General features: G+C 45.3%; 3 protein-coding genes and 1 long non-coding RNA gene across 6 annotated transcripts in view; 3 read left to right on the forward strand and 1 right to left on the reverse strand.

Moving 5' to 3' along the window:
• Window positions 1-544: 544 nt before the first annotated feature.
• Window positions 545-2,169, reverse strand: LOC131262193 (cytochrome c). Of its 2 annotated transcripts, none has more exons than XM_058264141.1 (2): window positions 2,079-2,169; window positions 545-1,366 (listed from the first exon to the last, which is right to left on the reverse strand). In XM_058264141.1, the coding sequence occupies exon 2, from the start codon at window positions 1,342-1,344 to the stop codon at window positions 1,018-1,020; it is 327 nt and encodes a 108-aa protein (XP_058120124.1). In that variant the 5' UTR covers window positions 1,345-1,366; window positions 2,079-2,169; the 3' UTR covers window positions 545-1,017. The 2 variants fall into 2 exon arrangements, with proteins under 2 accessions (XP_058120124.1, XP_058120125.1); XM_058264142.1 differs by lacking the exon at window positions 2,079-2,169 and adding an exon at window positions 1,876-1,962.
• A 355-nt stretch (window positions 2,170-2,524) lies between these two features.
• On the forward strand, window positions 2,525-4,664 carry LOC131262946 (KIF-binding protein). The gene is made up of 2 exons (XM_058265050.1): window positions 2,525-3,879; window positions 3,952-4,664. Exons 1-2 carry the CDS (start codon window positions 2,570-2,572, stop codon window positions 4,415-4,417), a joined length of 1,776 nt encoding a protein of 591 aa, XP_058121033.1. The 5' UTR covers window positions 2,525-2,569; the 3' UTR covers window positions 4,418-4,664.
• Window positions 4,665-5,402: 738 nt separating this feature from the next.
• On the forward strand, window positions 5,403-7,730 carry LOC131263297 (uncharacterized). The gene is made up of 3 exons (XR_009178245.1): window positions 5,403-5,672; window positions 5,760-5,781; window positions 5,900-7,730. It is a non-coding gene; the product is annotated as an uncharacterized LOC131263297 (long non-coding RNA).
• A 2,030-nt stretch (window positions 7,731-9,760) lies between these two features.
• The window catches only part of LOC131267058 (rap1 GTPase-activating protein 1), a 128,565-nt gene continuing 124,300 nt past the window's right edge, over window positions 9,761-14,025 (forward strand). The window contains exon 1 of one of the 2 annotated variants that reach the window (XM_058269811.1): window positions 9,761-10,533. The gene's annotated coding sequence lies outside the window, so the exon portion shown is untranslated. The remainder of the gene's footprint in view (window positions 10,534-14,025) is intronic. The other variant, XM_058269812.1, reaches the window with a different exon arrangement.

Consider the following 14,025-nt stretch of genomic DNA (forward strand, 5'->3'; position numbering starts at 1 on the left):
TGACGAGAGATTCCTTCTCACGATGGATAGAGCAGAGGTTGTGCTATACTAGCAGTTGTCAAGCAGTTGTCAATGGTGCTGTCAAAGTGAATAGAATTGTCAAAATTTGTTGCAAATTTTTTAAAAAAGTTGTGGAGCACGAAGGTCCAGAATTACTAATTTCTACTTCACAATTCTTTTGATAATTAGGTGCAGAAATGTATACAAATAGCGTTAAATACTCTAAATAAGGATTTGCTTTTGTTTTTGCTAAAATCGTTCGAAGGTTTGTTACAATTTTCTTCTCGGAACTTATCAGCTCTCTATGATTCATCAATGTTTGAACACTTTGAGCCAACATAAATTTAACTTTTTTCCTTAAGCTTATAAAATAATTATAGATTTGTTGGTAACTTCTCGTACTTTGTAACATAAGATATCATTTGCATAAGAAATCAAATATCATGAGTTTGCAGAAGTGTTGCTAAGTACCACAAATTTCATGCCTGTGTCCAACCCTTTACCTCTTTCTTTCTATATTTGCACGCAAATGCATCAGCATAGAGTTTGGTTTCCGTGTTTTATTCAGCGTCACATCTCTGCCGTTGGTTTGTAGAGTTTTCTTTGATAGTGATAATACTACACGTTTGAAATCAGAACTGAACGAAAGTCGCAATCATTCAATCCGATGCGGACCATTTTCGATCGTAGTATCGAACAGGTCTGCTTTTTTCCGAGTTCGATCGATTTATAATCTTTCCCGGCGCTATGGTCGATCAAAACGAATTCGTCAAACTATGTTAACTCTAGCATAAAATAAATTAAATAGATTTACATAGTAATTGTCCTAATCGTGTGGGGGAAACTTCTATCCGGAGGATGCTGTGACGCCTAGATCGGTTACTCTGTCCAAATTTAAGGGTGGTACTATCGAATTTTTGGGAGTTTGGAAACAGCCTGCACTGTTACCATTGCTGTTTGTGTGTTTCTTTTAGCAGTGTTTTGGCTGAATCTAGGACACCATTTGAGGATCTAGGTTTACTTGGTGGCGGATTTCAGGTAGGCAATCAGATCGCCGCGCTCCGCTGGCTTCTTCAGACCGGCGAACACCATCTTCGTGCCTGGGATGTACTTCTTCGGGTTTTCCAGGTACTCGAACAGCGTATCCTCGTTCCAGGTGATTCCCTTCGCCTTGTTGGCATCGGTGTAGCTGAATCCGGGAGCCTGACCGGTCTTGCGGCCGAAGAGGCCATGCAGATTCGGTCCGACCTTGTGCTTACCGCCAGCCTCAACGGTATGGCACTGAGCGCATCGCTGAACGAACAGCTTCTTGCCCTTCTCAACATCACCCGCTGGGACGCCCATTATGATTGAAAAATGGATTTAGCTGTGAAGGATAAAACGATAAATAGAAGCGGATTAATCACGTGGGCACTGCATTTTCTAACATTATGCAACTGCATACGTCGATACACAATCAGGTGACATCGAAGGATTTGATTTTTATCATCCGATACCGTCCCTAAATCCCTCCAAAACCAATGGCAAGGTCACACAATCCCGTATTAGGATGCGACCTTCGATGTGATGTAATGTCCTTATTAAGTGATGTAATTTTTAGTGGACTATTTTTCTTGCCACCTTGGCGTTGATTATTTTCAAGGGCTTTAAAGGAGTTATCTCGATGGGCCCCATGGCAACACCATTTCACCACACGACAAAAAAACCCCTTCCATTGCCAAAGGTCTCACACAAAGCATTACGTAAGTTGCGAAAATCACCGCCCGTCCACGAAAACCCTCAACTAGGTCACTAGAGCGTGGGAAATGTGAATCTTGGCACTGCACTTTCTTCGGAATTTCCACCTAGCACGAATTCTACGAACGACCTCTGTACCTTTTACCCTGATGTTCCTTTTAGAGTTCTAGATACGCCAACCACGATGGCTTGAATGCTAATGGTTCCCTTGCGCGTGCAGCTTCGGCGTGAACCCCAGAAAAACCCACTAGACCAAATCAAAACAATCCGATTCCTTCCTTTTGCTTTCACGATCGACTGATTTTCTATAAATACATCTAATCTGGCGCACAGATACTTACGATAAACGCGGTTCGCCTAGAAAAACGCTCAACGAGCTTCACCAAAACGTGAGGTGTTATCGCCACGAAGTTCAAAGCAGCACAAAGCGCGGACTCGATCGATTCGTCGCGAATCGACACGTGCTTAAGCAGCCGTCGATGGTAGAGTTGGGTAATTGCGATCGAGATTTATGAAACTAAATTACTCTGACCAGTTAATCGCAGAATTATTTATATTCATTAATGATTCTTAAAAGAGTCATAAAGATTCGAGAATTTAAAAAAAATATCGTCAATGTTTACAGAATCGAGTATTTAAACCTTCATGATTCAATTTGAATGAATCATGCGAGAATGATTCATAGCCCACAACTCTAGTAGCTGTCAAATGCATTACTGAAAGATGTTTGACAAAACTTGCGGCGACTGACATTTGCAATGTAAATAAAAAAAAAGGTGTGGAAAAGGAGCACGAAAATTGATTCGGAAATTTGCAAAAGATATTCCACAGGATGAAAGTCACAAAAGAAAACTTGTCCGACATCAGGGAAGAGTACGAGAAGGCCCATCGGCTTATCGACGAAGAGAGTAAGAACGATCCAGCGACGGAACCATTTCGGTCGCATTACGCTGCCCGAGATGTTTTGCATGGTGCACTGCGGAAAGTGAAAACATTGGGCGAAGCATTGGAACCACAATCGGATGCAGCATCGATAGTGCGCTGCATACAAGCGAATATCATCAAGGATATTGCCAAGATAACCACCTTCGTCGAAGAACCGAATGGAGCGAGCCTGCTAAAGGAAGCTCTAGAGCTGATCGGCCAGGACATGGGCAAGGATGAGGCGATTAATGTGCACATCGAAATCCTTAACCAGCTAGGGATAATGGCATGCAATCATTCAAATTTTACCGAGTCGCTGGAATTTCTCGAAGAAGCCAAGAACACATACCTGTACGTGAAGGACGAGGACCGCAAACCGCTTACAATAGCAGACTTATTTGGTACCAAAGAGGAGGTGGAAAAGGGAAAAGGATGCAGGCTGTTGGAATCAAACCACACGCTTACGCTGTACTACTTGGCGCAGGTGTTTGGGTTTCTCGAGAAATTGGAAGATTCGGCACGGTATTGCCACATGACGCTCAAGCGCCAACTGGAATACAACGACTACGAGCACGTCGATTGGGCCCTGAATGCGGCCACATTGTCACAGTACTATTTTCCCATGAATTATCTCACCCAAGCACGGCATCTACTGGCCGCAAGTACGTTCATACTGAATAAGTACGAGACGGACGTGGTTGAAAAAATTACCAACCCGGACGAGCGAGCAGAGAAAGAGGAAACGCTGCGGTATCGAATGGCGGACATTGGCAGATGTTGGGGCAAGTATGGCTTGCATATATTGGTCACCTCGAAGGAGCGCCTCTGTACGAACGATGACGACGATGATGAGGACTGCGCTGATAAACCAAAGGAACCACCGCTGTCTCCGATCAAAAAGATCGACCGATTTGTTGGCCTAGACTTGGCCGTGTACGAGAGTCAGGTGACCGATGAATTTTGTCTCACATTCGACGACGCAAAGCTAGTCATGTTGAATTCCCTCTCGTGGCTCAATAAAGCGAAGGAGTACTTTACGCAGGAAACGGAAGCGTCCCAATATGCGAAAATTTTGCAAGATATTGCCTCACTCTACAGCTATCTGGCGTTCTTTGAGGAGGACGATGGAAATCAATGTAAGCTATACAAACGAAGTGCAGATCAGCTCGAGGAAATTGTTGAGCTACTGAACGCAACATATTATCAAACCATATGCAGGTACTTAACAACTACCCCACACTGTCGAAAGTGTTTTATGCTACCCATTTTCTGTTCTCTTTTCATTTCTAGGGAAGCTTGGTACCAACTGGGGTTAATCTATTCTAACATGCTGAACGTAAAGCTTTCGCAGCTGGACGAATTGCAGGCAAACGATCGCCCAACGCCACATGTACTGAACAAAATTAACAATCTGTGCGAGAAGAGCATCCGTAACTTTAAAAAGTTCATCGAATCCTACAAAGTCCCGCTTGATACGCTGGTGCTACCGGAGAAGATGGAAGCGGACGAAATGAAACCGATTCTGTACGCATTTTTCCACATCGGTCGGCTGTACTATCGCATCATTACGCCTGACAAGTTCGCAAAGTTGAGGAACACGACCGAGAGTCATTTCTACCATAGCCGATTCGTTGCCTGCTGCCAGGATGAACGTATGCAGTCGCACTTTGTGGAGGAACAGAGCGTTTGCAAGGAAATGATAAGTCTGCTACCGCTAAAAATTGAAAAGCTAAAGAGAGAAATAGCGGAAGGTTAAATTGCTTGAATTGCTGATTTATGTGCACGTGTCCTTTAAGCAAAATTAATTTATATTAGTAGTAGTGCTTAGTGTGTTAACAAAGCTTGCTTAAAACAGTCAACTAAATTAGCCCAAAATAGCGAGTGTAACTAGAAGTTGCTTTAGAACAATGCTATATGCTCTAATATCAATATTTCATTCCGTTCCGAACCTGCGCGTAGCGTTGAAACCACGGTGGAAACCAATTGAATACAATAAAATCAATTTAAATTCAAATCCAATAGTCCTGTAATTGATCTGTGGCGGTAGAAACGATTTGATGCCATCATCTCAGTATGTCGTCACGCGCAACGATCGATTGCGTTAGAGATCGATCAGCTGGAGCCGTGTACATGTATTTATAGAACACTTGTTTGCAAATGAGGTGAAGAAACCTGGACCTGGGGAGATTTTTCCCTCTCACACTCGCGGTGTGCGAAATGTTGCTGCGGAAAACCTGCACGTGATACGCAAGCGCGTCCCATGCTCCCTGCCAGGAAACCGAACGCAACATCAGGACCACGTCGGGACGGGTTTTGGTGGGTTTGTTTTCCTTTTCCCCGTGCAACTGTGCCGTTCATTCGCTGCCGTTGGCCACGACGAGACTAGTGCAACCGAGCCAATGTTAATGGTGGACCACGCGGCGGTCAGAACCTTGACCTCTCTCACTTTCTTATACGCGCCAGCTTGCGCGGGACAACCACACCGAGCGATTCTCGCGAACGAAACTTACGCCGCAATGCCCTAGAATTCTGGGGCAACCATAGAGCGGTCTCTCTTGCCCTATGCTTGCGTACGTTCGCGTTGTTTTGGCGTTCGTGTTGGCTCTTTGCTTATGAGGGTTGCGTTTGAATTTTCCATCGCATCAGCGTTAGTGCTTTAGTACGCTTCCTCGGCTACTGTGCTACTCTGGGCTAAACTTGAAGAAGGCCAAACAAAAAGAGCCCTTTCAAAGATACCCCACTTCCAACCGACCAAAGTGTAACAGTGTTTATCAATAGCAGATAGGGAAAACTATCATAGAATCGCAGTCCCTACTGCCACACGCTTCAAAGGCGAAATAGAAAAAATCGAGAGAAAACTGTCGTGGTTCAATTATCGAGTCTTATCTAAATAACAGCCACACGGTCCTCAAACAGCGGCCCTGCTGTGGTTACATAAGAGAGTGGAAGATTAGCGCCAACACAAAATACACAACATTCCCTATCGGATCGTCTACGGCGAAGCATTTCAGGTATGCTGGACGATGGTGTTGTTGTGTGCTCATTTTGAAAACAAATCATAAAGTGTTGCTTATTCTTGCCTTGTTACATGTTTTCAGAAACTTGTGCGCCACTGTGAAGGTATCTTCTGCGGTGAACGAAATCAACAAGCGAAAAACGGTGCATCAACGGAGGGAGAAATACTGATTGATTTTCCCGCTCCCTCTCCACGGGAAAACGGTTTTTATTTTCCTTTCAGTGTCCTTGCGTGTGGCTTACATAATCGAACGGAAGCAGTCCCTTGTCAGAGAGCGCAAAGATGACGTCGCCGAAAATATCCGCGGACAAGTCGGCCGACAGCAACGCCAACACGCCGAAGCACCAGCCGGAGAATGGCGCTAGTGGAAATGAGACGCCCGCAGGAGAAGCATCGAACGCCGAGGGGAGGGCTGGCGTGCAGGCGGTGGTGGCCGCAACCGTGCAGTCCATCCGGGAGAGAGGCTTCTACGGGTGCTTCAGCTTGTTGAAGGTCTTCCGTTTTGCCAACCTTATGATCAAGCAGGGCTGCTAAACAACCTGTGCTGCTCGGTCCCGATTTTCCCTCCACCTTTAGCTCCTATCAATTTTTAGTTTACGAAACATAGCATGTATTTACACACCTTACCCGCAAGGAAGTTTGTAGGTCTCCATTCTCCCGCTAAATGGCCGTTCGGAAGAAGGGTCGCTCCTTCCGCCACGCGGCAGTTCGTGCGTTTCGTGCACCACGCGGTTCCGTTTACGTACGAAGAACTAATTGAAGCCAATGAGTCCAGCTCCAAACCGAAAGGCAGTGGCCCTCGTGGCCAATTACGGAGTGTTGTGGGTTTGCCTTGCACGAACGGGCAGGCGGCAAAAGAGATCACGAAACGGAACTCTACTGTTATCATAGGAACACATATGAAGCATAGAACACAATATGCAGTTATTTATTACGCCATTACATCGTCGCCGTGTAGCCTACTACTTTAGTAAGTGATTAGAATAGGCCAAATTTGTTTCCACGTGTGACACGAACCGCAACTAAGGGAAGTAAAAGGTAACATAAACTACAGATACAAATAATAATGCATCCTGAGAAAACACTCAAAGTGTCACATAGAGAGAATAAAATTCTAGTAGTAAATGTGAAGTAACAATTGATTCTACCGGTATCGTCGTTTCGGTGAATGTTTGCAGTCTAACGTTTCCTGCTCCTCTACAACAAAATAACACCACGTTTGAGAATTTATTAAATTGTTATAAGCAATTCCTCTGAGGACTTCTAATGCGAAATAAAACAGAATATTGCATGTTTGAAAAACATACAGTTTTGGAACGCGCTGTGATGACCTGGACAATTCCCCAGGGGTTGCGTAGTAGGGTTCGTTGATTACTTCACTTTTTTTACTCCACTAAGAGTGGTCCACCATCGTGTTTGCGTGCGTTTAGGTCGTGATGAGGATGAGGGGAAGGGAACCTTTACGGCCCAATTTATAGTACGAGTTATGATTTATGTGTATCATTTCCATGCTTGCGATTCCCTCTCGCCGTAGTTCGTTTTGGCGTTTTAGCATTACTTTTTGCACTGGAAAGAAATATTTTCCGTCGGTTTCGATCGCGAATGATGGCACACGGGAGCATAGAGCATCGAGTCCACCGGAGTTATGATGGCGAGACAACAATGTGCGTTCAATGTGCGGCGCACGAAAAGCGACAGATGTTTATCTCTTCGGCCCAGTTTTCATTATCGCTCATTTCCGGACACATCCGGCTGTGGATGTGGATGTGTGCCATGGTATGGGCCCGTGTTGCCGCAGGTATCCGAGGAGATATGCTCGCCGTCCACGTTATGCTGTGAAGGCTTATATGGGAACGTGCACATAAGGGGTACGGCGTTCCCGAAATGACAAGGGATGATCGACGCGTTACCCGATGGGATGCGACAATATTTTGATCGAACAAATGAAACTACTCCGCGGAAAATGGGGAAGGGAACGTAAAGAAAAGTATCCCTAAAAAGTGTAACAGTAGAAAAAAAAATGCTCGATCCATCCATTTGGACAGTGGAAAATCATTATTTGATGAAAGATGTCATATGTTAGTCTGCTTTTTTTTGCACCTAATAAAAAAGAACCATATTCAGCTCAAATCTAAGCGCCGACGTTTGTTAAATTTGATGAATGCGATACGGAAATGGAGTTTCTTTTTTTATGTCATCGAATTAAGTGTTGCTTTCAACTATTCAATTCGAGGGGATGTCAATTTTCCATAAGTTGTCAAGCAACTTATCTTTTTTTTTAATCGACAGACCAATTGGAAACGCGAAGCCAAGCCGAGGCCATTTACGTAGCCACGTAAGGTGCCGTAAAACCATCGTTGATGCACAGGTTACTCAATACGTTTAAATATATGTATAACTGACGAACTAATGAATTGTTTTCCTGCCAGAAATTTCACTATCGGTTTCCTTCAACCGTGCGTCTCGAATGATCAACCTGCTTCATTAGGGAAACCTATAATCACCAACGGTGGAAGCGCGACAAGCGATTTGTGGAAATGGTGATCCACTCCCTCTTGTAACACGAGATTTGCGTTAAACATTAAAAATGTATAAACAACGCCGAATGCATGGACGGCGGGCCGTATCGAAACGATCGTTTCCGTTTCGCGACCAGCGCCATCTCGCATCTAGCGTAATTAAGTTGCGATCGCTCCATTAACCGTATGTGCTGCCATAAAATGCGAGGCAACACTTTTTTCACCCCCCAAATGCTTCGGGTCATCTTTCTCTTCGATGCCGCGCAATTATTTGGTTGCATAAACGTACTCTATCATAACACGATCTGGCCTCGCACGGCTTTAACGCTGTTGCGCCTTGCATGTTGTTCATCGGAATATTTGGGAGCAACGACACTATTCGGTCCAGGGCATAACATACCTCTTGGTCTCCATTGCTTGCCTGCTTCAGATGTCTTCTTGCATTGTACAAAAGAATTACCAAAACGTGGATTCTCATGCAGAAATTATGCTAGACACAACACGGTGAGCACACGCTAGAAGATCATGATTTCGCAAAGCTGATTGAGCCGGTACACATGGATCATAAAGTAAGGAATGGAAGACAAAAAAGCGCATGGGAATTGTGTTATCTGTGGAACCTCCGCCGCGTTCCCTTTCTCTAAACTGTCGCGTAACGAATGCACTCTCCATATTAGTAAACCGCATCTCGTAAGATGCATTTTGTCTGCAGCGATCGATGCACCGATCGTCATTCGTGCGTGGAACAGTTTGCAATGCATTAAGCATACACAAACAAAACATAAGCATATGTTTATGCTCATTGCAATTATTACTCTCAATTTCTATGTGTCATGTTCGTCATTTCAAGAAAAGTATTGTAAGTAAGTATGCTTTGATTTTTGAAATGACTGGAACCATTCAAAACTGAAAACTGAACATTTTTACCCTTCACAGCAGAGATAAAATACATGCATTCATCCTAGTCCTGTTGTTTTTGTTGGAAATTCATAATTCTTACCCGAAGGTACCAACGAATAAACCACGTCGGAGCATTTCCGGCCAAACGAGTTACATCAGGAGAGATCGAGGTTTTCCGGATCCTCTTCCTGGAGGTCCGAGAGAAAGACAGAGAGAATTTGCCCGGGGGACGGCTCGCATATCATGCATCGGAATGCCCGACTGCAACACATGCACCTTCGCACCCAGCAGGCACTGAGGTACATTGGAAATCTCGAGCAAATCGTAATCCTTGATCCAGGCAGCGCTAGACAAACCGTCGAAGACGCTGGCACGGAAACAAAAGGGAAAATGCTTGCTCCTCGAAGTGGAGCTCCAAGCAAGCGGAGAAATCTCGGCTGTTTCGAGAGACGCGCGATCGAGCGAGCGAGCCGTGAACGTGAGCGTGAGTGAGCTGGCGAGAGAAATCGAGCAAAAGGCAACAACAGGCCGAGCAGCACAAGTTGGTGGGAAAAGTCAGTTTCCAAACAACAGCGTAGGAGTGAGCACGTTGGTTTCCGTGCGGCGTGACCGCGAATAGTGCACCAGCGCGTTTACATCGCTTTGCTGATAAGTACAATCGCTTTCGTAGTTTTGTTTTTCGCTCCCCTCTGTTAATGTAATATTCAAATTGTGCGGGTAAAGTTATGTGCAGAATGTGACTTCATCCGGGCGTGGATCGTTTTGTAGATCGCTGTAGCACTAGGGTCGCTTAGTAGGCACGCACTGGATTTGTGTGCTTCTACTACTTCGTTGGCAACAGTTGGTTGTGCCCGACCGGCGTGTGCGTGTGTGCGGTATGAATGCATGTTAATTGTCCTTCTTTTGTCGTTAGTTGGGTGATAGAAAAAAAAAAGCAACAGTCTAGTGTCCTCGACGCGAGTGTTTTCGTCCCATCCCACAGTCAAGTGTAAGTGAAATCCTTTAACAGCTTGTGCTGGTATAAGTATAACGAGTGCGTCGGCCTGCTTGCCGCCGCTTATTTATCAGTAGTACAGCGGCGTTCGTTCAAAATACTAGGAAGTAGTGTCTGGTGGATTTGACTACCTGTGAAAAAAGGTTTTGTATTTGGTGAAATTAGTGCTTGCGATTGGAAGATGCTGTTGCCCGCACTTTGGAAACGGAAGGATAAGCTCGACAGTGTGACTTGTGTGGTACTGTAGCTACAGATATGCCTTAGTTGTGGAGAAAGTGTGTAAGCATCAAAAGTCTTGTGAGGCGATGAATGTGCGACGACAGTGACCTCGAGCGCCTCGATTGGTCCTCCAGAGCAGTGTTGCAAACAAACCGTCCAAGGACTGTCTCAGGGTCAAGGCCTGTTGCACCAGCACCAGTATCAGTCCGGGATCAAAACGGACGGTAAGCATCGTTTCGAGCGTCTTGATTTGATTTGGAAAATGTTTGCGTATACTAATGAACTCTACATCAAAGAAATCTTTCAGCACGCATTCACGACCGAAATGTTGAACTGGTTTTGGCGTATGTGTGCTCCAAAAAGTCTGGAATACCGATGGACCGATGCCTTGCCTCGGCTCGTCGGTGGAATCGAAATTCGAGCGATAATTATTTAATCAGCACGCGGAGCAAGCAAGCGGATAGCGCGATGATCCGTCCGTAAATCAATGCTCTTGGAATGGAGAGCGACGCGGCATGATGGGGGCTTGCCTGGCCGTCTTCTGGTAGACACACACTTTTTTTGTTCGTTTCGAGCCAAGACTCAACGATGAAGTGGCCACCGGATCTTCGGATGGGGATGAGCAGCCCGCGGATCGGTCGAAGAAAAAAGAGATATAATTAAATTGGTTTCAAAAATCAATAATCTCTCTTCCGTCTTCCGCCTTTAGTTTCGTGCAGAGACCCACCGAAGCAATCGGCGAGTCTTTCGAAGCTGCGGTTCCATGTCCATTCGGAAATGCTCCTCCCAGTGCCCGGCCCCAGTCGCCGCCTCCAGCGAAGGAAGCGATTCTAGTTCGTGACCGCTGCGGCATGATAACCCGTTAAAAAACATCGTTCTTTGCCGTACTGGCTGGAGATAGAAAAAAACGTTCGTTGCACATGAACCGATCGGTAATGAAGCCTCTTATCAATCCGGCAAATGAACGGCGCTGGTGATGATGATGGTGCTGACGGTGCGAAGGGGAACGCCGCGCAGCATCTCGCGTTCGAAAAATCCCGGTGAACCGTAAAGAGCGGAAGTCGGACATCGTTGATGACAACGGCGACCAATCGAGGCAACTGGGGGCGCGGAAGTGTACACACCGTTTTTCCCGCAACCTCGCCGGGTTTTGGTTGATTTAATCGGCCCGATTGTGAATAATTGATCAGAGCGAAAGCAGTGCTGCTGCGGCGTTCAAAAATGCTTTCGCTGAGCACTGATTCGTGTTGTTTTTATGGTTTAACGCGTCGCCGTATTGATGAAATCTCTCTAATCGCGAGGCGTCCAACTCAAGCGCATTTTCATTTTCACCGATGGCCGAAAGTCGAACGCCGCTCGAATCGAGGTCGAGCTTGATATTCGTTCGACACAGTTTCCGGAGCGAGCAGGGCTCATGCGATGTAGATATCAAAGGGATGAAGCATGGTTATTTCCGACGGTCCCAAAAAGTTTCGTTTGTATTTTAACCTTCCGGACCGTCTCCCGCCTATATTAGTCATTCAAGCTGTTTGCTTCTGTGCAAGCCCTTTAAAGTCGGATTCACTGTACTTCCTCGTCGATCGACGGCCACTTGTCAGAGATCCCTCGAGATTGTGCAATGGGAGAAACTGTCGCAGAGTGAAGTTTCTCTTCAAGTGAAAATGATATCGGATACACACTTAAGCACCCCGACCGACAGGGTACTTGCGGAAGCTGTACTAGAATCGACGTCAATTTGCATAGTGACGCTGTCAAGTGTCAAAAAAGTAATTCACTCACTCGTGAAGCCTCTTGATCCATACTAACAGAGGAGGCTTGGTGCTTTTAAAGTAACCATGGTATCATTGAGAACAAGCGGCATTCCGATTCAATTTATGGAAGACGATATGACTCTACCCTTTTTTCAGTAGCCCACAGCATCTGTTTTTCAAAAACCATATCGTTTAATTTTCAAGCGTAGTGTAAATTCGTTGCTATTTGGGGTTGTTTGCGAACATTTGAAACCTTTGCTTGATAATTGCTAAATCCGTGCTAGTAGTTTCGTTTCGTTTGTTGTTTGGAAAAAAACCTGTAGGAAATAGGTGAAAAAATCATTCAAAAATGAACGAGGCAATATTGCGTGTGCAATTGCACTCGCTCACTAACAAGCACGCCTCTGACGGAAGCACCGCAAGTTGCGGAACCGGTAAACCATTGAACAAAATGCAACAAAAAGTACGCTAACAAGCTTTTTTTTCTGCCATAACCAACATAGATTTCACTTGAGTTCGACTGGGTGGCTTTCAAAACCTCACTCTGATGGATTAATGTTAGAGGTAAAGAAAAATTAAATGGGTAAAGTTAAAATTCAACAGCATTGATTTTTCTAATTTTTTTAACAGCTAGGGTTGAGGCAACCCTGTGTGACTATCTTAACCTGATTCCAGTTTGGGCAGCTGCTGTTGAACTTTTATTAATCTAGAACAACTCCACAAACTAACACTCACTTCAGAGTTGTTTAACATTGACTCATGTTGTTGTGCGATAAGCGCAGGCAAATTTTATGTCCCAGAGGTCAGCGGGATCCAATGAACTCGGCCGATAATGAGACGACCTCCGCGTGTTGCCGCACGTACCGCAGGGTCACAGATTGTGAGCTACCAAGAGTCACGGATTATAAACTGGCCCCTCGTTATGTTGTATTAACCAGACAGGGGTTGTTTTAGCGTAAATTGTTCAACCAAGGTATGCGATCATCACTCTGGCTACTGGTCTTGCGCAATTAATGCTCCCAGTTCTGCTGGCGGACTGACGATTTAAAATTAATGCTCAATCTGGTTACTCACAGGACAAGCAGATTTACATAACCTAAAACCGAAGAGCCTGCGACGACGAGCCGTTGATGCGTGAATTTCTTCAAATTTATGTTCGGGCTCGGTCGATGTCTTATTTTGAAGCACTTGTTGTCGTAAGGATTGCGCAATTTCTTCCTTGCTCATGTAATGCACACCAAGTGTTCGATATGCATGCTTCGTCTTCGCTGCTCAGGCGAGAAGAATCGATCCCTCAGACAGTTCGCTAGCGCCTGGATCCGGAATCGCTTTCGTCTGCTCAGCTTCCGGGACTGGGGATGGGTTTGAGTGAGACGAACAGGACAAGGAAAATGGGGACAATGTTACAATTTTTCCCCATTTCCTGTCGTTCACGGCCCGTTTAGCTTTTTAGCATAAATCCATCATTGATCCAGGCTTATCGGGGCCTTCCTTAAGGCCGTTTAAACGTGGGTGTGTGCAGAGCTGCGTCTCAGACGGCATTTATGTTTTCGCTTAGCAGGGAACGGTCCCCAGATCGTGTGGTAGTTCTGTGTATGTGTGCGTGTGTGTGTGACGTTCTCTACGGAAAACTGTTGCTCAATTTCGTCATTTCGTTTTGTGTATCCTTTTTCGTTGGAACTACTGCCTTCCGGAATTTCGTTCCGTACAACGGGGAAAAAGATGCAAGCAGTTTCAATCCCTCTCTTCTTCTCTTTCGCATTCCGATGCTGTGCGTTATGGAACATACTTTATGGGTTTTTTTCCATGCTGGACGGGCGATGACAACGTGCAGTCTCTGAGTTGTGCATACGAAGAGAGGAAAGTAGACAGTAAAAAAAGTTGAAAATTCATGAACATTTGGACCGTTTCCATTACGCGACGTTCGGGTGTTTTGTATTTCTTTCTTCCTTTTAGAAGAAAGTT

This window comes from Anopheles coustani, chromosome 2 (assembly GCF_943734705.1).
Source record: "Anopheles coustani chromosome 2, idAnoCousDA_361_x.2, whole genome shotgun sequence".
NCBI classification, from domain to species: domain Eukaryota; kingdom Metazoa; phylum Arthropoda; class Insecta; order Diptera; family Culicidae; genus Anopheles; species Anopheles coustani.